The sequence below is a fragment of the Manacus candei genome, unplaced genomic scaffold (assembly GCF_025592945.1).
Source record: "Manacus candei isolate 608988 ecotype Guabito, Panama unplaced genomic scaffold, ASM2559294v1 h1tg000014l, whole genome shotgun sequence".
Taxonomy (NCBI): Eukaryota; Metazoa; Chordata; class Aves; order Passeriformes; family Pipridae; genus Manacus; species Manacus candei.
The window spans coordinates 25,721,453-25,745,314 of NW_026138062.1; the positions used below are offsets into that span (position 1 = coordinate 25,721,453).

At 36.9% G+C, this 23,862-nt stretch overlaps 1 protein-coding gene across 1 annotated transcript in view; it reads right to left on the minus strand.

Moving 5' to 3' along the window:
- Positions 1-5,189: 5,189 nt before the first annotated feature.
- DIAPH3 (diaphanous related formin 3) overlaps positions 5,190-23,862 on the minus strand; it is a 204,700-nt gene continuing 186,027 nt past the window's right edge. The window contains exon 28 of the mRNA XM_051778911.1: positions 5,190-7,831. Within this exon, the coding sequence (XP_051634871.1) occupies positions 7,575-7,831 (257 nt within the window). The 3' untranslated portion in view covers positions 5,190-7,574. The remainder of the gene's footprint in view (positions 7,832-23,862) is intronic.

The window sequence follows — 23,862 nt, forward strand, 5'->3', positions numbered from 1 at the left end:
AGTTTGGATTGACAGGACACTGAACATGAGCCAGCAGTGTGCCCAGGTGGCCAAGAAGGCCAATGGCATCCTGGCCTGGATCAGGAACAGTGTGGTCAACAGGTCCAGGGAAGTGATTCTTCCCCTGTACTCAGTGCTGGTGAGGCCACACCTGGAGTACTGTGTCCAGTTCTGGGCCCCTCAGTTCAGGAAGGATATTGAGGTGCTGGAGCAGGTCCAGAGAAGAGTAACAAGGCTGGTGAAGGGACTCAAGCACAAGTCCTATGAGGAGAGGCTGAGGGAGCTGGGGTTGTTCAGCCTGGAAAAGAGGAGGCTCAGGGGAGACCTCATCACTCTCTACAACTACGTGAAATGAGTTTGTAGCCAGGTGGGGGTTGGTCTCTTCTCCCGTGCAGCTATCAGTGAGACAAGAGGCCATGGTCTTAAACTGTGCCAGGGGAAGTTTAGGTTAGATATTAGGAGGAAATTCTTTACAGAGAGGGTAATTAGGCATTGGAATGGGCTACCCAGAGAAGCTGTGGATTCTCTGTCCCTGGAGGTTTTTAAGATGAGACTGGATGTGGCACTTAGTGCCATGGTTTAGTAACCACAGTGATAGTGGATGAAGGGTTGGACTTGATCTAAGAGCTCCCTTCTAACCCGGCTGATTCTATGATCCTATGATTACCCATTTCTTTCTGAAGGCCAGTCACACAGGGGTCAAGTTGTTCTGCCAGGAAAATGTCCTAAGGGGAATATTTTATTTTATTTTACCTTTATAAGCACATTGGAAAGGATTTTACTCAAGTCACTTTTGTATATTTTATTCATTAGGGCACGATCCTGAAAGGCTATAGTAACCCTTTGATCAGAGTAATTTTATGCAGTCTGAGGATGATGAGTACTTGCAAGGACATGCTGGGGACCTCACAGGATTAGGTCCTTATTTTGGGCATCTGTGTTCATATATTGGACTGCTGAGTTGAAAAATGGGACAGGTTAATTCTTTGAGACAGAGTGCTGAAACTGTGCTAATCAAAGCATCCAAGCAAAGGGTAAAAGATGAATCTTCTTGGTTTTATCTAATTAAAAGCAATTTTAACTTTAATATAGGTTTGTGTATTTAGTATTAAAGATATTGGAGATAGAAGTGGAAGAAGTGATCCTGCACAGCCTCTTTCAGAAAGGACTTAATTTGTTCTTGCCTCATGATTTTGATTCTCTACCTAGGTGCCATTGAATTTTAACTCTTTATTAGATCATGGATAGATTTACTGTAGTGCAGTCCTTCTGAGAAAAATAAAAACTTCTGATCTCTCCGTGGGGATTTGTTAATCAAGGAATAAAAAATTGTATTTTGGAGCTGAAGTTAATGAGAGGTCATTCTGTTCCTCATGGACAAGAGTGCGCCACGTTCCCTGCTGAGGGGACAGGAACAAAGCTCGCTCTTCTCCCCTGTCATTCTGAGGCTTAAGCAATGAATTTGTAGTGTGGGTTTGCATGTTGGAATGCGTTACACCCCAAGCAATAAAAATTCTCTTACTGCTATAGTTACTATTCCTGCTGATTATCCACAATGTCAGTGGATTCAAGGACAGAGATGAAGACAGGGCTCTGGTTATCTTGTCATGATGTTGCAGCAGAAAATGGCAAGGTGCCACCAACTACACATCAGGATTGTATTTTTTTCCATCTAAGCATTTTTAATGCAGTGCCCAAGCACCTTGGAGATAAATTCATCATAATCAATTCTCCTTTTAAAGGGGTGGAAATCTCTCATCCCATTTTTCTTTTCAAACCACTTTTTGTGGTTTTTTTTCCTCTACCTTAGTGGTTGTCTTTCAGGAGCAATGCTGATGGGCTGTGCTCCGAGATTCATTACCAAAGAGGTAGTGAATAAAATTGATGGGTCTTGCATTCTACTATCAAGGTGACTTGTTTGACTGGACTGCTTTGCTTTCGTATCCATTAGCAGAAAGTACCTTCGTTAGTAAAAAATTCGATCAACAGACTGCATAATTGCCATTTCTGTCTTACTTAATAGAAAGAGTCTTGTTGCACTGCATGTTTTCAACTATGTGCAACAACCTTCACACTGAAATGCAACGAATTAAACACAGTTTTTACAAAAGCCTTTTTTTTTAATTAACAGTTGTAGAGTACAAAGTTTGTATGGCCTGCTTTGGACTGAAAATTTCAATTCAAGGTAGAACTATATGTAACAAAGAAGCCAAAAGAATTAAAGGATTAAAGCTCCTCCTATGCAGTTTGCATGCAGTCATCAGACTTGGAGAGTTGATACAACAGCTGTCTTTAGGAAGCATCAGGAATATGTGCACATTTTGCTGCTGTTTTGACACCTGAATGTTTTAGAAGACAGTCTTTTTTGTCATACTGAATGTGTGGCTCTAGAACTGTGGGGTCTTTTTATGGTGATCCCATGATTTGAGGCCATGTTTGCTGGCCATGGTTCCTGTGTCTTTCCCCACAACCTAAAACACTGGGAGGGCAGACCGACATCTGCGCCACCTTTGCTGTGCCAGCCACAGCTGCAGCCAAGAGCAATATTGTCTGGCATAGCATTAGAGAGGTATGGCCACCATGTGGACTCCTCTGTCTCCTCATGCTCTTCCTTTAGCTCTAAAAGTGAAGAGGAGCAGGGTTGATGCTTGGATTAAAGATGAAAATATTCTTGGGTTTTATGGGGCTCATATTAATCTCTGTCAGACTTTTTCTTCTTTTTATTCATTTAAGGGCTTTGAGAACTAACAGCTCAACAGCATTGCTATTCTGAGGATATTCTGATATATGTCTTTGAAAAGACAAGACACCTGTGGCGATACCAACTCTGGATCACCCACCATCATTTCCTTCATGACCTTTAAAGACATCAGATGAGACTGGGTTTTTTTCCCCTTAGTTTCTTCATTCTGCACTGGATGCAATTTTAGGTCCCAGAAGTAAAATCAGGCAACACATTTATCAGCTCTGCTTCTCTGTCTCTGCACTTCTGTCTTTCCATAGTTTCTGTTTTCTGGCTAATGTAACACAGATTTAAAAATAGGGGTACATTATCCTCCCAAAATACACACAATTCTGGTATCAGCAGTGGAATAAGCTTATTTAGATAAAAGGAACAATTTTCTTTTGGTGGAGTGAAATATCTTATCTGACTCTGGGTTACATTCAAGTATTATGCCTCCTACAGTATATAGGGTTGATGTTGCATGCGAGTCATGTGTCTTTTTGGTAAGCTGACAGAAAATATTTCCCTTAATAATCCTTCAGTGTATGCCATTGCATGGATCATAAAAAGAAAAAGCTGCATTATGGAAGTAGAAGCACAGAGAGGTTTAAATGTACTCAGCTAATGTATGAAACTCTTTGGCTACCTCTGCAGCTGGGAGGGACAGAAAAATGGTATCTGGACCACCTCTTGTGTATTCTTCACTGGTTTAAGAGTGACCAGACTCCTTTATCAACCTGTTTTTACAGCCCTGATCTAAATACTATACTTCAGGCAAAACACCCAATAGTGCAATGAAGAAAGTGTATTTGGAAAGGAAGAAAATGTGCTTGCTTTATGTGTCAAAAAAATGTAAACCACGTTCATTAGTTGGTGCTGTAGTTAATTTAATAGCTGATGGTAATTTCAGAATTTCTTACATATAGGAATCTTGGCATAAAATTGGACTGAAAATTGAAAAAATCAGCAATCTGTCTAATTTTTTTTTTTTTTTCACAAACTAGACAAACAGTTCCTCAGACTCTTGAGTGAAGTTATTTTTCTGCTGCAGTTCAGTTGTGTAAAACCCACACATCACACTAAAAAAAATAGAAAATAGTATAGTAATGCTTTATTTTGTTCAGGAGAAAACAATGTTGTCATGTAATTGCTTTTTTGCTGAGCTCTTTCACTTGACCCTGGTTGCTTATTATAATGTTTTAGGTGCCATAGCTTAGGGTTTATCGACCCCTGCTTATTACCCATTTGTTTTATAGTTCCTGAGTATACTGTAAGGCTTGAAAAGATTAGTGTAAAAATTAAAATTTGGTCCTGTTCATTAGAAATGGATGTGGAAAAAGTGTTAGAGTAAATGTCTTCTTTTTCAGCTTGTATTATAAAAGCCTGAAGGGCTGCAGAACCTCAAGCTGCTCAGCATTAACTCGTGCAGTTCTGGAGGCTGTGATTTTGGATGGGCCAGGCTGAGGACTGATTGTATGAGGGAAAACAAGGAAAACTGTGTGTTGGACAAAAAATTGTTTGTAGCAACTGCATTGGAGACATTTTTTCCTACCTGTGGTCTTTACAGTCTCCCAAGCAGTAGAGTTGCCATAATTATTGGGAAACACAAGTAAGTATAATTTTTTTCAGGTTGCTGGTCCATGCTTCTTTAACAAAGTACCTGATTCAGAGCAGTATCATGTCTCATGCAAGCCACCACATCCTGGTGGTGTTGTACTGTTTTGTAACAAAGTCACTACCATCACTTTGCCTTCTGGGTTTATACACACTAGTGTATGACCTACAGCCTGCAAGTCAGGTGTCAAGCTTAGCTTTCTGTGGCTTGAAGAGACTGACTGCAAACATTTCTATCATGCTAAGGTCAAAACAGAATATTATGTATGAATTTAGACCACCATCATGGTGTCTATATAAAGTAAAAGTTGATGTAGTAATGAAAATTCTTTTACTGAGTGAAAAGTCATCCAAAATGCACATGAAGAATCAAAAAGATGCGTTAGACCTTTACAGTTGTACTGGTAAGAAAAGTTAAGGATGTTTGTGCCTTCTGTCTACTCCTCAGAGAGGGAAGCAGCAGTGGAATGTGCCTTGCAAGGTTACCTCAAATGCTTTTATATGAACAATCATGTTTGAAGAAATCAAGAAGCTCTTTTTGTAAGGATTTAATTTTCTGGTGTGAATTACAGAGAGTTTGGCACAGTATGTGAAACCTTTGTCCATATCTAAGCACAAGTGGTTTATAACTCAACCCTTCAGTTAAAGGAGTAGACATGATACTAAAAATGGCTAACTAAAAATGACCAGCATGCACCATTAAAGGTCTACCCAAGTATTTTGAGACTGAATTAACTTTTAAATTGAATAAATGAATTTTTAAATTTTAATTAATTTATTCTATATAATTTACAAGTTGAATTTTATACTTTAATAAAAACACGAAACATAGAAATAGAATAAAGTCATGATACTTTCAAACTCATTTTTACCTGAACTCATTAGGGAATACAAGCATTTTTTCCTACCAAAAATGTCCTGTGTATTTCTTTGCATCTAAGGGAAATTAAAGAAAGATGATGAAAGAAAACTTACTGTGTACTTCAACTGGACCATGTACTTGAACTCTGAGTAGATCAAATTATGGTGGTACAAAGAACAGAAGGGGAAAAAATAGATACTGTATTTACATGGATTCTCAGAAGTTGTACAGCTTTTTGTTCTCCTTGTAATACAAAAGAAACTGCAAATTAACTTGATGGCTGCTTGAAAGGATTAATTCAGAAACACAAGGACTATAAGGACTAGAAGTCCTGGAATACATTTCTAGAAGCTTCTCAAACTGTAAAAGAAAAGTAGCTCAAGTTCTATAATTTTAAAGATAAATATTTATTTTAAAATCAGGAGATGCTAGGCTGCTAGTAGCATTTTGTTCATTGAAAAAATCAGTAGATAGTTTTGTAACTTTTCTTTGCTTGATCAACTCACAGTAGTGTCCTGAACTGTCATCTCTCTCTTGTGGACTATCACCCAGTAATTCAAATGAACAAGTTTAATGATTATGAAAATGAATTTGTACTTCCACCCGCACTTGGTAGGTCATCCTCCTAGTATTTCAGAGATGGCTCTCTACTCCTAGACCTTTAATTTTAGCACATCCTCAGCAACTGAAGAGATTTGATGAAGGGTTTACTTTTCTTCCCCTTGCACATGTATTTGCTCTGCGTTTGAAGGGTCTTTTTATTTAGTCAATCATATTGCACTTTGAAGATAGTCATTTTTACTGCACCCTGTAAACAGGGGTAGTAAGTCTTAATAGCAGAGGCACAGAAGACCTTAGTGGAACAACTATTAGTTGTTATCCACTAAAGACACATTTCAAGTTATCAAAAGTGTCTCTCTATGACAGCTGTGCCCACTGTTTGTTTGCAAGGGGAGCTGGAGAAATGGTTGAGGCCTTCTCTGAATCTTTGCAACTTCTGTTTATACCTCTCTTTTTTCAGCTAAGGCAGGAAATGTAATTAGTGTACAGTGACAGTTAAAACTGCCTCAGAAACGTGAGATTGATTCCCACGATGGCTGAAAAGTCCTCCATGCAGTATGTATAAACAGGCCCAGTTTTCGAGTTCTAATTAACTTTATTAATGTTTAGTGCAGGAAGTACAAAGGCAACTTAAGGATATAAAAAGCACTGGAGCATTGAAACACTGGTTTCATGTAACTGACTCTTATTGAAAGACATATTTTTCAGCATTTTGTAAAGAAAAATAGAGTAATTTAAAAGAAAGATATTAGGTACTTAATATACTCTTATAATAAGGAAGCTTTAAATAATGGAGCAAAGATTGTAATAGTAGATTCCTATTTGGTAACATAGGTAGCAACTCTTTATGATGTGCAATTAATAAATATGATAGCGGACACGCAACAATGTACAATGACAGTGGGATAAAAGAGATGCAATTACATGCAAGACTCCTATTGTGCCAGTAAATAAGACTTAACAGGCTACTGGAAAATGAGTTTGTGAAAAACCAATCTTTTCCATTACATGTTCCTTTTATAGAAACATATCAGCTCACATGTGAAAAGATAAAATATTACACTGGTAGATAACTGTGAAGACATTTTCCCCAACTATAGACAGAATTGCAAAACCTTGCAATCACAGCAATTGTATATATTATTTTGATTTAATAATCATAACTAAGCTTAACAGCAGTGATATATTAAACACACAAAAAATATATTATTTGCATAGATTTTTTGTTTACTGCCCATGGATTACCATTTGGTAAATACATATATATTATCCAGCAAGCTTTGGTGCTCTTTGATGAACTCAAGTTGGAATATGGCTGATTTATACTATACATTTTTGCTATTACTGTAATTGTAAAGGATACTGTAACGATACATTTAGGGTGCTGAAACCTCTTAAGTACAGGAATTATAGCAGAAAATATAAGAACATCTTTTCTGTTATTTACTGACCCTATTCCCAGGCGCGATGATTTAACAATATTTAAAAGATATTCCTATTTTGAGAAGCATTCAGATCAGGTGGTCAGCAGTCTGTCCACTAAAAGGATTGTACCTTGGAATAATTTAGTTTTATTTCTGATACTTTTTATATGCTTGCTATGTAAAAACACATAATAAGAAATCATCTTGCAGTTATGCGAAAATATAGTATTGTTTTGTACAGTCTTGCAAACAGTTTAGAAGTAGATCATTCATCCACAGAGAATCTAGGAACTCAGAAGTATGCAGTGTCAATAATAGAAAATTACTGAATTTTTAAAGATGTAGACTATTATTTTTAGGCTTTTATTTAATCTTTTATATGAGTATTCTACAGTGCTCGCAGTCTTGCCAAGAGAGCTTCTACTTCTGGAATGGCTTCTCCCTGAAAAGGAGACCCGATACGATCTGTTTTCTTTTCCTTGTTGCCTTCTCCGTGACAGTCTTCCTTTCTCCCAACAGCCTTGTTCCATGCCTTGGAACTTGTTTCCACATCATATGTAACTTCTTTGGTGACTGGGCTTCTTGTCAAGTTTAAACTGATCCTGTGGTGTGAACACGGCTTCTCTAGTTGTTCTTTCTGGTTCTCTGCAGAAGATAAATCAAACAAACCTTGTTTCACTATTAAAATACTCAGTTTCAATATTTTGTAATATAAAAAGACCTCTTGATCAGGCAAATTTTACATGCAGATGATGCACTAGAAGGAGTAATGATTGCCAAAGAGGCAAGAAAAAATATATTATCACTTCAAAAGCAGTAGGCTTGGTCCCTTGGAAGTGATACAGACTTTACATGACTTCATTAGATTAGCATCCATATTTCTTACAAAATCACAGATAGAGCTTGACAGGATCCTCCTTTCTTACTGAAGTCAAAGATAAAACAGAGTACCTAGCACCTCTCAGTGTCTTCTGAGGTTTTATCCGGTTAATTATACTTCCTACATATTTTTTTTAATTGTTCAAATCTTAAAATGTATTTAAAAATCTATTTCAATTTAATTATCCATTGTAATAACTTTTCTTTCCTTTGTGAACTTTTAGACAGCTAAGTAATTTCAAGAAATTGCATAATTCACTACATTTTGGTAAATATCACTGGCACTGACTGTCACACAAAGTTGCACTCAGTTAGTTAATATCCAGGCAGGAGTTTTACAGGTTTGGTATGTATTAATAAACAGATTTCTTTTTTGTCATTCCCCACCCCCGCTTCCAAATCAAGTGACTGTTCTTCAAACCAGCACGAGTGGTCCCTCTCATAGATCTCAAACTTTTTAAAAACAGGCCTACTCAATATTCATGTAACCTTGAGCAAGGCTTGAAAATGCCTTCAACACACTTGACATGACATTTAAAGTTTTTTGGTTATTCACTGAAAGATGTTCCATCATCCCAATAGTAATGACTTTGGAGCACAGGCAGTCACTCATGACAGTGTGTTTTATGTGAGTGCTGAAAATTCCTACCGAAAACAGCTTGTACATTAAAAGGCAGCTGCTGAAGATATTTACTGCACTGTCATTCCCTGACCAGGGGCTCTCAGTGATGGATGAGGATTTTACATACTTTCTTGGACAATCTCAGCAAATTTTGTAAGTACGATCACCTTTCGGAAAGTGAAGGAAAATAAATACCTCCTTTCTATTATCTTCTAAGTCAGATAAACAATTTCTAATTAAAATTTCATAAGACAAATTTTGCACTTAGCTGAAAAATGTAATTTTTTTTTACACTGTGGAAAATAACTTGACCTTGAATATGCAGCAGCACACATTTCAGTGTTCCTGAATCACAGGGAGCCAAAGACTTATTTATTAACACATATTTGTAATTACATATAATAAACCCATCATATATAATTAAAATATCCCTGTTATGTACACTCTTAAATATCTCATTCTACTTAAATGTTTATGCTTATTGATTCTGAACACATATTTGCAGGCTGATAAAAGCGTGCTACCTGTGTCAATATACAAACTACTAGCTGCGCCATAGATCCTTCTCTTTACATTCAATCTAGGGGCAGTAGGAGAAATACTTGGTGCTTCAAAAATCAATACTTTTGTCTTAAGTAGAAGAAAACATACTGTCATATAATAAGAGATTAAGTATAGCTGTTGGACTTTAAAAAAGGCAAAAAGAAATTAAGCACTGAAAGTAAGCTTCTCAAATATACCAACAACCAAATTTTAACTTCTTTGCAGTTCAGCAGTCTTCACCCTAAAATACTCACACATGAGGATCAACTAGGTGTTGTGAACTAGACTGAGTAACAAAAGTGGGGAACACTTATGAACTGAGGCCTCAAAGTAAAATCCAGCAATAAAATTCCCCAGTTTCTCATAGTGTACGAGGGGCAGAGTAAGGCGCCTTAGAGTGAGATTTACGACAGCGAATAGTCTAAGCAGGGAACTGCTGCAAGCGAGCTATTAAGTAGCTGTTGGGATCTATCCAAATTCTTTTACCACTTTGAAACTCTAACTGATTGAGGCTTGCACTTCAATGTGTCCCATAAATTGCTGCCTACAATCTGGACTTGTTGCATGGGAATAGGACAGAGTAAAGCTGAGGACAGCTGTGCCTTTTTCTTTCCTTAAAACAACAGCAATCATGTTGATATTTTTGACTTTCTATGCATAGACTAAGGAGTGGAGCATTCAACTTGAACAACAAGTGTCCTTCCTTTCTGTCCGAAGGGTCCTGCAACAGTGAAAAAGGGAAAGTGCCTGAAATGCTGCTTAGTTTATGTCAGTAGTCCTTGTTTCATCTCCTTTTCGGTGATGATGTCATGATTCACTAGGAAAATCACAAAGTCTCATGTTCTTAATATGTGACACGTTATGCTAGTGATAAGTAGCACTTCCTAAATAATGAGAATGCTTTGGTCTCATACATGCTACAAATAATACTGAGCAGCTAATGTCAATTAAAAAAAATAGTACTTGCACACACATATTTTATCTAAATCCAGTACTATCATCTCAAAGTTGTTATTTCAGCTGCTTCCTGAATCATGTGGCATCTTTACCATGTATGTTCCTTCAATCAAGGAGAAACTTCTCCACACAGCATTGCTATGCTTAAGTGCAAGTCCAGTATTAGCATAAGTGTAGGTAGGAGTTCCCTTCTTTGTAAATTGGCTGTTGTTAATGTCATTTAGAAACACTGAACTTTGCTAGTCCTGGCTCAGAAAACATACATATTTACCTACAGCCCTAGATTTCACTTTAGTTAATATGCACCTAAAGAATTAACTGCTGTAATACTTGAGGTATTACAACTACTGGTGGTATTCATCAAAGTGAAAGATCACTTCCCTTTAAATCAAACTGTAAAATTAGTTAGATACAAGCAAGGTAAAAAGTCTCACTAATTCCTCAGTTTTTTATTTTAATCCAGCAGGAATTAATTTGTGTTAAAACCAAGCTCTTAAACACTTTGTACTGCTTCACACACTGTTTCAAAACTTGCATGCATTGGTGATTGGGTACCTCATCCAGTCCACTGTCCTGACTTGGGATTGTTATCACACCTCCCTCAAATCCTTCAACATGTATCTGTTGAGGTGGGTGTTTTAAAAAAGCCAATGCACCTTGCATGTGAATTTAGAACTACACAGCTGTAAGCTGCTGCAGGTTAGCATGCAACTGACCACTACAACAGAAAAGCTGGACTTCCTTAGTTCTGTATGATAAAGAGTATAAAGTATATAGTTATTTACTTTTAAGAAGAGTCCAAAGTCAAGATTAACTGACAAAATAAACACAAGAATAAACAGCCATTAATATACTGATATTAGACATTAAAACCTTTGAATCATCAGAGTAATGAAGTTTCGGAACTCATACATATAGAACTGGGAGCAAGAAAACATAAGTCATAAGAAGGAATTTGATCTGGTTCTGAAGACAGTATTTCATATGGCTGCCTAAACGGCAAGGAGATGGCTTAGTGACATTGGCCACTTACGTTTCTAGAACAAGGGAACACATAGAAAATCCACAAACCATATAGATATTAACAGACATCCTAAACTGGTTTGAACTGTTATATCATAGACATACATAAATTTGTTTTGTGCTTGTGACAGTAAACTATATTTGAAACAAATTGCAGTATAAAAGTACTGTATCTACACACCTACATGCATTGGTTCAAATACACATTTAAAGAATTGAATATAACTAAAATTACAGAAGGCTAAATGAAAACTACTCATGGAAGGGCACTTCTGCATGAATTCTTGTTAAGAAGAAAGCTTACATTTCTGGAGATGCACTATTTGTCCACCTACTGTAGCAAGGTGTACCTTCCGGCAGTAGCAAGACAAAAAGAAATCAGTCATTAAAAATCACCAGATAAAGACAGAGTTTATTAATTTGCTGTATACACTGGAAGCAGTTGAGACAAGTTTCTACTATTTGGTCACTTTTAACAATTGAAATTTGCCATTTGTTATATCAAAACAATCACTATGCAGATTAAAAAAAAAAGTAAAATTTTTGAATTCAGGATTAAGTTTTCTAAACACTGGGGTGATAAGACATTTACCCATAATAGTTTTGACTTTACTGCTGGTGAATGCTTTCAGGCACGGGTTAGGCAGAAATCACATTGTACACTACCAAAGTCTCAGTGTCCAGATTAAATGACATTTAAATAATTTCTTTTCCTTTGTTCAATATCAAACCTTTGTGGGTCCTCCAGTCCTATTAAAATTAATTTTGTGCAGATATTAATTTCTTTAACATTGCTGTTAATAAAAACATTTTAAAACCATATTCACATAACTTAGACCCAAATAGTTACTATTATCTAGATACAAGTCTTTTAACAGCAATGCTTAGGAAATTCAGTTGACACAAAATTTTGCTTAATATAACTTTCCATAGTTTATAAGCAGTATCCTAACATAGAATAATTTATAACAATATGCTTATAATCTATTAAAGGCTACATACTTCATATTCAGAAAAAGGAAATAGTGCACCAGCATGTAAACAAAAAATACCAGTAGTATGAGACCTGCCTGCTGTGAACCTGGGGAATGAAAATATGATCAATTAAAGATTTTTAAATCCTGCATAATAGTGTTATATATTACCTTTAATAAATAACAAAAATGATTGCAAGAGACTCACTAAAGTTGAGATCGATTTTTTAAAATAACTAATAAATGTTTAAAATTAAAAAGGACGTTGAAAAACTTTATTTCATCACATAGTTTCTCAATAAAAGTCTTGATACTAAGGATATATTTTGTTTTTATGTAAATACTTGTACACTGATTGAAAAATAAACTTGCAAATACAATAAGAAGAACTGCATTATGTGGCATTATATGCCTGTATTACTGTCGTACATCTCAATGTAGGGCATAACAAAATTGTAACATAAGAAAGAACAATTGCAGTTACAACCTCATTACATCTTTTACCAAGTTAACAGTGAAAAATGCTCAAAACCCAAGTGGAATATTTTTGATCTCTCTGACTCGTGCTCCACATACTACATCATATTCCTGAAGCTATGTGTATGCCAAGATTTTCTAAAGCCCACCCATACAAACATTACCCACAATGCAAATTGTTTTTACATTTTACGTTATTACTTGGCTGTCCTAGACTCTGAATGCTCCCGTGCCAAATGGCTTTGGCTTGGAAAAAGTAAGAGCCCTAGCTATAACTCTTACCATTGTCTTCCTAGTGTGGTGTCGTAGTTTGCCTGTTTCCGTGTCCCTGATGCATGGAACTGAAACTCAAGGAAAAGCAACACCATGCTGATGCTGTGCTCATGTATTTTCTCAGCAAAACATCAGGGGAAAAGGAGCATGCATTTTTGACAGCATGCCATGTACTGATTCTGGATGCAGCTGTATAGCATTCCTACAAGCTGGAATGCTTTCAGCTGCCCAGCCTCTGTCAGGAAGTCCTGCCCATTTCCCACAAATTACATTGGCCACATGATCATGCATGTCCCAATGCAACCTTAACAAGTGAAGTGTATTTAGACAATGGTCATGTTCCATGGACCTTGTGAGCATATTCTCCATCTAAATAAACAGCAGCCCTTGAGAAGTCAATCTGGAAATGTTTCTAAAGGGTTTCCTTGATGATACCAAAGTATAAAGCATCCCTATTTGCTGAAGGTATAGTTTGCTGAGGAAAATAGTCTCTAAGCATGAACTACTTTTTTGATATAAATGGGCAATACTGGCTAATGTTTCAAATGGTGGACATTTTCTTCGGTAGACCTTATTTTGAAAGGCTGAGTATGACCACTGCTGGCAGACACTTCAAGGACCTCTGTTTTAAGTTCAGGACAAGGTGGAGATTCTGAATTCCCACTTCAGTTGCATCTAGCTTCAGCTCCAAACTAAATAGCTGTATTGAGTGTAGGTAGCAAAGTTTTGGTAGCAGGGGAACTGTAGGAGTGGCCTCAGCGAGGAGAGACCATGATTGCCCTGTGTGGACACAGCTGGTTCCAGATGGCTCCAATGTACCCACCAACAGGCTGAGCCTGTCACTCCTCTGTGCCATTAGTTGTCTCAATGACAGGATCTGCAGTGATAATTAAGGGGTAGGACACGGTGAAGCCAAGCCTGAGAAAGTAGGAAGACTGTGTTTTGATTATTCTGTTTGTTGGTTGTTGTTTTCCAACACAAAATCAGTAGTGTGTATATAAACTGGCAATGAATTAATTTGTTCCACGTCAACACTGTTTTGTTGAGTAACTGCTGAGTGATCTCCCTCTCTTTATCTTGACCCATGAGATTTCCCGCTTCCTAATCTCTTCCCCATCCATCCCCACCAAAGTGGGGACCAAATGAGCAACTGGGTGGGAAGTTGGCTGCCACCCAAGACCAACCCATCAGAACAGCTTAGAGATAAGATGACTCCATCTCTTAGCATTCCTATTTCAAATAGTCCATTAAAAAGCCTCACCAATTCTCAAAAATGTCATTTTGAACTTCCAGATTCCAAACTCTTGGCCAAATCTGCCTTACCACTCAGAACCAGAGTTTAGACATAATATGAAAGGCTGCTATAGCTAGAAGGTCCATTCCTATTACATAACATCACTCATAAAAAATGTGATAGCTCCTTGCTGTATATTATAAAGGAAAATACTTTAAATACTTTTTATTGGTTTCATATTTTTCCAACGATTCCTCTGATTGACAAGCATAGGGTTGAAGAATGTCCCTGGTTAAAGGAGTGCTGTGTATTGTTACAACTTAATTTGAACCTGCAGGTCCAGCCCTAATACCTAAAGGAGTGGGAGTTGTACGTGAAAGATCTTTGCTTGATAAGTAATTTCTTACACCCTAGTATTTCATACTAAATGCTCACAACTTTACTAATCTTAAGCAGACAATAATTCATGAGGCATTAAAAAGTGTTACTGATATTTGGAACAATTTTTTTAAAATATGCACATTTCATTTAATAGTAGCTGCTGTTCTTGAGTGTTACGTTAAAAAGGTGTGAAACACAAGGAATAAACACTATGAGCAAGCTCAATTTAGATGAGACAAAGTTTTCAGAAACACTGAATATAGGGTTTTTATGTTCATTTCAAAGGCAAGAATAGAGTATGTCAGCACTAAGTGCGGCTAATATGGAGGATTTATAGATACTAAATTTCAAAGAAAATCAATTACAAACTCTGAGCAAATTAATTTCTTATGAGAGGAATTATGCTGGACCAGCTCCCTTTCACTTGGCCCTAAAGCAAAGCCTTTAAAAATTCTTTTAATCCCTTACCTACCTACACTTTCTCAAAGACTACTTCAAGTTCCTGCTAATCACTCCATTCAAATTTTTACCTATATTTTCCAAAGGTAGTTTGCATTTGCACTGAGTTGGGACCAATTTCTCTGTTTAAACTAATATATTCTCACCTGTGATAAGGCAAAGACTTTTTTTTACAAGAAATGCAACTTTAACTTACTGACATTTTAATGAATGTCTTGAGTGCCTGTCAAGATGATAAGAGAACAAGAGTGTGGATCAAGCTGCTGGCAGAAATCACCCAAGCTTTTTATGTATATGAGAGAAGAAACCTCTGAAGGTGTCTGAGGACAGACTTAGGAGTTTGGCATCCTTCCTATTTCACCCTGAATTACGGTGGATCTTTGTGTCTTTTCACACATTTTTCCCCAAATGAAGGCTCATTCGTGAATTTTTAGGAAACTGCAAATGAAATTTTCCAAAATAAAAATCTACTTTATGGTCATTATCGACTTTTAGAGTACATGGTTTTAATCATTCTTGAAAAACTAAATTCCAAGTCTCTTAATCTCAAAATGGGTAAATCATATGGCAGAGCTTTAGTATTAATAGTTCATAAATTAACATTCTTATTATGTCACGATGAAGGGGGTAAAAAGGTAAATATTGATCTACATGAATACAGCAGAAGTCTTCAGGAAGTGGGCAGAAACATTACACAGCCTAGGTGTTTATGGGATTTCTCCCAGGGTAAAAATAGAATAAATAACAATATTTGCTTTTCTTCAAGTCAAGAAATACCCAGGAAATGACAATAATAAAACTAGAAGTTAACATATTTAGACTATTTTAAATTCCTGAAATGTGGTTTGTTACTTGCATTTTTTTGTTCACAAGTATATTGTAGCTTGCATTCCAAATCGTCTTTAGAGTTAACTGTCAAAAATGATGGCTGTATAAGTTAGTGATCTGTGACAGGATAACATAGAGATCCATAGTCTAAAGCTACCCTCTATTCGGCTGATGATAATTAATGTAGTTCCCACATACTAAACTGCCACTGATGCCTTTGAGCAGTAGACACATTTAGTCTCCAAACCTGTCTGCACAGCATCTACCTGTACATGAATATTAGTTTCAAGGTGCACTTTGATAAAGAACTTCAGGAATAAGCATAAAGACTGCTGCCATCAAAGGAAAGCCACTAGCAGTTGCAATGCAGAATGATAAGTAATATGCTGATGAAAATTACTGAAATGGAAAAGAACCATACAATTTTGTCTTCTTTTACCAACTGTTGTGGAAAAACACAGTAGGAAGCCTCCTACCTCTGGAAAATAAACCCCCCCTACAAACCCAAACAACAAAGCAAGTCTTAAAGACTGATTTTGTACCTAGGAGATTCTACTCACTGCAGCTCTAAATAGTGTTGTTGCTTTTGTTTAGTATTTACTATTTAGCATACACATTAAAAAAAACAAAACAAAACAAAAACCAAAAAAACCCACCAAAACTATGCCCCATCACTGAAAGTGCTCAAGGCCAGTCTAGTGAGAGGTGTCTGTGCCCATGGTGGGGGTATTGGAACTAGATGATCTTTAAGGCCTCCTCCAACCCAAACCATTCTGTGATTCTTTGTGTCTATGTCTAGTAATTGCCTTAAAAGCTTAACACTAAATTATTTCTTATCCACTACTTTTGATATCAAATGTTTACAAGCTACTCCCTAACTATTCTAGTGACTGCTACAAAACCAAACAATTCTTAGTTCTTATTTTTATCCCAAACTTCCATTCCCAGGCTTTTATCAGCAATCAGAGTATTGGTAAGTTGCATTGCTTGAAGTTACAGTACAAATATTTTGTAGCGTCAGATCAAATCAATGGGAAAAACTTTCTTTCTCTCATCATCCGCTGCTCTTCTCTCCTAAGGAATCAAACTGCTTCTAAGCAAAAGGAGGCTTTAGAGACTCTTGGAAATATTTTTGGGAACAGCATAAAGAAGAAAGCTAGAGCTGATAGTAAATTAGGTGGGTGTTAGTTTTAATAGTTGAGTAGAAACATAATTTCCTCATGTTCCTGTAACAGGTACAGGACAAATATCCTGGGGCAGTTCTTGCCCATGCAGGTCACAGTCACAGTGGGCTGTCATTCACTATTATTCAAAAAACTGCAAGAATAGCAAATGGCTCTCAGGCTTCTCTCATTTTAAAACATTTTTAAAACAAGTCTCTGGAATGAAGAGCAACAGAGAGCATTGCATGCTGTTAATGCGATGACAGGGAAGAGTGTAGTGATTTACTAACCTGGAAAAGTATTTATGAAAACTCCAAATTCTAATCAGTGCTTCTTTATAGCATGGGTGCTTCTCAACAGGGTGGAAGTAGACCTGACTCTGAAGTTTAACTTGTGTAAACTAACATCCAAGATTGCTTTCATGAATACAGTGGATGGAAATGGAATAAAGCTGAATCATCTTAGTTCATGTAACTTTCACATTATCATTATGGTCCTTTTTTTCCTCTGACAAAGCTCTGCAGAAAACAGTCAAAAGCATGCTACCCAGGAGACTGAAACTGTGTAGCAGGAAATAGTACATATTCAAGAAGATCCTTATACAAAGCTAAATATTGAGAAATAAAGGCAGAGGAAAAGTGATTCATCTTTCCTTGCTCTACAAGATTGCCATATATATTCTTTTGACAATTCTTCTCTCGCTCTTAATATGATGATCTAATTAATGCTATGTGCTTTCACTTAATTATTTCCTCTCCTTGGGATGGACTGTAATTGGGCCTTGCTCATGTGTGGAGAGACCTGGGATGTAGAAAAATGTTTCTACTCCATACATGTGGGACATTGAAATGGTTTATGGCTTAAACATTGTTAAAATCACTGAAGGACTTTTGTCCACTGTAGCAAACTGTGCAAGAAGTAACTGCTCACTGAACCCCTCCCTGAATATGCCTACTAATTTGGACTGTGGCAGGAACTAAGAGAAGATAAAGGTGGCACTATTGTCCATTTATCCCAGGAGAAGAATGTATCCACAAGTGTGAAAGAATGGAATGCTAATGGCTCAAATAATCAAGATGCTGATGATGTGCAAAGTAACAGCCCAGGTACTGAGGGTGTGCAGATTTGACACCTCAAGCTACAAGTTGAGTGTTGGACAAGATAAAGAAAGAGGCAAATCCTGCAAGGTGCAACAGTGTTTCTTTGTCCTTACACAAATGACTTAGTTTCAATAATCCCCACCCCCTCTCCCAGGGAAGTATCAGAACAATTCACATGTAGCCTGAAGATATTAATCTCTGCTGATGGGCAATGATCTCAACTGTGCTGACATAACAGGCAGCTGTAACATCTTACAAGGTGTCTCCTGAAATGTCCTGTGATCCAGTATTACAACATCCAGTGTAAAACTTCCCGCCCCAGGGGAGGTATCAGGGGCATTCCCACCTGGACTAAGCATAATAAAAGCCACCCTTGGGCTTTGCTCACTACACAGGACTTTTCTTACCACTCTGGGCTTTGTGGACTTCACTCAACACACACGGGCTTTTTCCCTCCCCTCGGGACTTCCCTCACTGGCACGGTCTTCCCTCATGGCCCACACTTCATGCAACACCTGGGCTTCTTCCCTCACACACATGGGCTTCTCCCCTCACTATACTGATTCCTTCCCTCACCACCACATGGGACTTCCCTCACCATCACAGGCTTTTTCCCTCACCACCTCGGGCTTCCCTCGATGGATCCAGACTGCAACCATCACTCTGACAAGACTAGAACTTTCACCACTGAGAAGAACACAAGAGGAGGATCAACAGGATGCCATCAAAACCTATGGAGCGGTGACATTTTTTCTACTTAATCTGCCTTTCTGTCAATCTCTCTCCCCCTTTGTCTCTTTTTCTTATTTCTTTCTATCTATGTCTCTCCACCTCACATTTACTATTAAATAAAAATCCGTATTATTGACTTTGGCATATGCTCTTGTTGGCACCTTAATTCAAGCAGAGGCATCTCTACAATAATTTTAAAGAACCTGATCACAGCAGCACATGATCCAGCCATTCATGTATTTGACACAACAACTGCACTTTGCAACACACCTTTGCGCTTACAGAAAAAACCTCTTTCTCATGGAGGAACTTGGAGAGAAAATTTTACATAGAAGATGAAAAAATGAGACTGAGAACCTGAACCCTTTATACTCACTAAGAAAACAAGGTAGAAGGCAGTAAGACCTCCTAAGCCACTGAAATAGAGGATTTGTAACCACAGACTTGTTTTTCCTTTGTCTGTTTTGACTTATGAAGCAGTCTTGCAAATGTGTTTAGCTCAAAAGGTGATATTAAAAACAAACGGTTCGAGATCATCATGGTATATTAATTATGCAAAAGAATCCAAACTGAATTTAATAAGAAACAGGAGACTTCAAACAGGAAAAATTGTTTCTTGTTTGGTGGGGTTTTTTGGGGTTGTTTTGGGTTTGTTTTTTTTTTAATGGAGACAGTTAAAAAAACATTTATGGTAATGCCAGAGCATCTGCTGATTACCGTCAAAGCTGCAGGATGCTAGCATTAAATCACTGAACCATCTTGACAGTTTCTGGCTACTTGAATTTCATTCTAATAATAAACTGCTGTGAAATTTACACAAATTGGAAAATTAGCCAGAAAATGTTTACAAAGAATATAGGTAAGGATAAATAAAGCAGATATCAAATTGATTTGCATCTGAAAAAACAGATCTAAAATACATGTTTGGCACTCAGACATTTCAGAGTTGCATATAATTGGTAAATCTCTAAGAAAGACTAAGCACTTTAAGAATAGAATATGATTCTATCATTCATTTCCTAATGATTTTGACCTATCACTTTTTTTGTTTAGAATTGCTAGCATGTTTGTTTATTTAACGTAAACGCAAATTAGCCATTTGAAGGTGGCCTGCAACATTTAAAATCAATTTTTAATTCCTGACACCTGAGGATTCCACACAGAACAATATACTTCATTGTAAAACTTTAATTGATGCATCTATGTGCTGCAGAGAGTGATTACTGGAATAATAAGTATGAGAGTGTGTTCTGGTTGCTAAGCAAATGTGAGTAAGAGAAAAAGCCCAAGAAACGACGTAACAATGAATCAAGGTGTGATGACAGGATAATTATTCTATGTGCTGTCATGTCGAAGGACTCTCAGAACATTGACCTGCACATGATCACACATCAGAAGACTGCCTGAGGGATAATTAAAATAATAATACACAAAAACAGTCAGTCACAAAGTGAAAAACACATGCTTAACTTACTTCTCTGAAGCAAGTATAGTCAAATGCATTCTTATGTTAAATGCAAATGCTTGAAATGTAAGAATTCAGAAAATAACACTTTACAGCAAAGACCACTGAAGTCTATCTGAATTAGCATGAATGCTTTTCTTTCTTCAGTTACTCTGGGCATTCAAGTAAATATTATTCACACTATGACACATTAAAGCATAAAAACTGTGAAGTGACTTTTTGAAGGCAGTTGGAAAAAATGTAATCCTTTCAAAATGTGTTTAAGGTTGGAATGTAACACATTCAAAAAGAATTACTGTGGTGGTGGTTTGACTGGGCAAACATCCATCCAGCCTCTTGCTCGATCCTCTTTATTTCATAGGGTGAGGAGAAAATAGAAGGTGAGAAGACTCATGAATAGAGATAATCACAGTTTAATACAGCAAAAGCAGTGTGTGCTAACAAAGCAAAATAAGGAGTAGATTAATTTCCTTGGCAGGCAGATGTCCAGCCACTTCCTGAAAAGCTTCAGTTGCTTGTGAAGACAAATACCATACCCATAAACTTTCCCCCTCTTTCCTCCTTCCCTGAGATTTCATTTCTGAGCATGGTATCATATGATTGAGTATTAGTCTGGGTCAGCTGTGCTGGTTATTTCCCCTCCCGACCTCTTGCCCACTCTGGGCCTCCTGCCTGTGTGTGTTTTGGGGATGGAGAGAGAGAAAGCCTTGACACCGTGTAAGCACAGCTCAGCAATAGCCAAAACACTGGTATGGTGTCATCATCACAGTCACTAATTCAAAGTACAGCAGCTTATGGGCTACTATGGAGAACGTAAAGGCCACCCCAGGCACACCCAGTAAAACTGCAGATAGTAACAACTCTGTACTCACTCAGCTGCTATTATGTATCTGAATTTGATGGAAACTGTTCACGTGACAGATTTCAGACTTCAAAGGCAGACTTTAACACAATTTCATTTTTTTTCTCTTTAGGTTTTTTTTGTTTACTGTATGTTTATACTGGCATACATCCCACTACAAGCCTAGGCTTTAGCTCCAAGCCCATACCATATGATCACGTCTGAGCAATGTATTGTACATTTCCTTCTCACACGTGAATGTGCAGACATGTTTCACTGCCTTTAAACCAACCATTGCCAGTCTTGTTCATGGCACAAATGTTCTTTGCACTCTGTGCTCTTCAGCCTGTTTTTGAGGTGACCTTTGCCAGTTGCATGAAAGCACTGATGGTTACTACTTTGCAGCTGTATTGGCTATAGATGCCAACTTGGTGCAGACAAAAAAAACAAACAATAAAAAAATCTATTTCCAGAAGCAAGCTAGTCCGAGATGGAAATCACCTGAGGAATAAATTCAGAGATCTCCTCACTTTCCCCTCTGTTATTCCATATGTAACTGAGGAAACTAGAACACAGCCAGAAGTTCTGTGGATACTCTTCAAAAATTTAAGACCACTCAAAATACGTGAAAAGATTTTTTTGGAACCCAAGGTAAGCATACAGTTTTATGTGTGCATAAATTCATTCAGATCAGGATGCCTATAGGTTACTCTCATGTGTACTGGTACCATAATCACATGGTTTTAATAAGGAAAATTCTCTTTCTCCCACTATATTCTAAAGAGATGATAAAAACACCTTTTAGGAAACACAATACACATAATAATTATTATAATGACACTTCTTTCTAGAACAAATATGTTCTGTAAACTCACTGCTAGGTCATCAATTAAGTTACTCACTCATACTAAATACACTGGAGTTATATTCTCAAATCTTTTCTAGCACCTTCATTAGTGCTCATCTCAGGAGTAATGCTGCACCCAAATAGCTTTAAATGCTAAGGAGGAAAACAAATGATATTGGAAAATCTCCCAGTGTTCAGCAGCTCACTGTGATCTAAGTAAAATTTATTAAAATGCAAATTTCAAGCATGATACTATTAATTTCAAAGTAACATCCTATGGAAGAAATATAATTTCCACTTTTGTGTAATAAAATAATACCACATACAAGTGGTATTATTACGTAGATTCTCAACATTAGCCAGTAGCGTTAAGAATAACAATTCAGCAGGCTCCAAAGATATTTGTAGAAATTTTGCAGAAAAATAGTAGGCTGGATATTTATATATTTTTATTTCAGGAACATCTTCACTGAGGAAAGAGAGTGGGGAAGAGAGTGGGAAAGGCAGAATATCCTCTAAGAATTCAGCTATGGCATTTGAGATTTTATCTGACATCCTTTAAAAATGTTTGCTTTTTCTGAGCTTACTAAGCACACAGATTTTTTTCTAGAAGCTTAGAATCAGGACAGTTTCAATAAGGTGAAGCAGATGTATAAATTTATAACTCTTTGGTTATGTAACAGCAAAAAGTTTAATTACATTTGTGTAGATGCATTTCCCTTTTCTTTAAACTAGTTTTGTGGTAATGAATATTCTAAAATATTCTCAGTTACATTTAAAACAAGAAACTACAACTTTAACTGGGCTTATTTTAACTACAACTATGAAATAAATATAATTTGTTGACTACAGACACATGTATTGCAGCTACATAAACAAAACTGTAGTTGCAACTTTTCTTCTCTGTTGTATAAAATTATTTGTAACAAGAGCATGCTTAGTCCTGTGCATCCTTGTGCCTGACTAAAGGCCCTTGATCCCAATGTGAAGTTAACTGGATGGAATTGCTTTGTGCTGGTTGCCTCAGGCTCCCTTCACAGTCAAAAAGGAAAACCAACCACTTCTAAACTGCGCTTCATTTAAACCTAATGTAGAAACTTTAAACAGGTAAAGAGTCTGCACTGAAGATATTTGAAGGTAACTTCTGTATCTGGAAGTTTCACACTTTTGAATGCAGCAAAGTGTGCATAAAAGGTGTATTTCCTACTCTGGACAGAGATAATGGATTGTTGTGATCATATTTTCACTGTAAGGGAGGATAGGGCGCAGATTCAGTGATTCTAGGGCCTGATAAACCATTATGAGTATCCATTTTACAACTTCTTTAACTCAAGCTATAGAATTTCACAAAGTTTTTTCTGGCTACATAAAGAATATAGTTAAAATAAATTATATTCTGGTTGTTACAGTAAACAGTTTGGATATAAACAGGGGAATTCTGTTTTGTATGCAATATGCTGACATGAACTCTAGATGTGAAAGTTGCCATTATTAAGTACTTGTTCAGTCATTTTTTCCTTTTAAAAAATCCTTCATGGTCACTAACCTTTATCTTAAGTAGACACAGATCTTACGTTTAAGGTCTTTTCTCTTACAGATTTGTGATACCCAAACTTTTGTGTAGCTTTGCAAGTTTCTGACAAGCTTGAAACATACTCTGGATTTACAATCAGCCTATAAAATAAATGATTCCTACTTCTGAAATGGTATATGCAATCTTACCCTTCATGTGAAAATCTTCACTGCTGTAACTGAAATTGGCTTAGATTTAGTCCTGGCCATGCAAAACTTATAAACTCCAGTAGTGTACACTTAAGAAACTCACATCCACAGAGGACTAAGTGTTTAAGTTCAGTCTTTACAGATGATGCTTTGAAT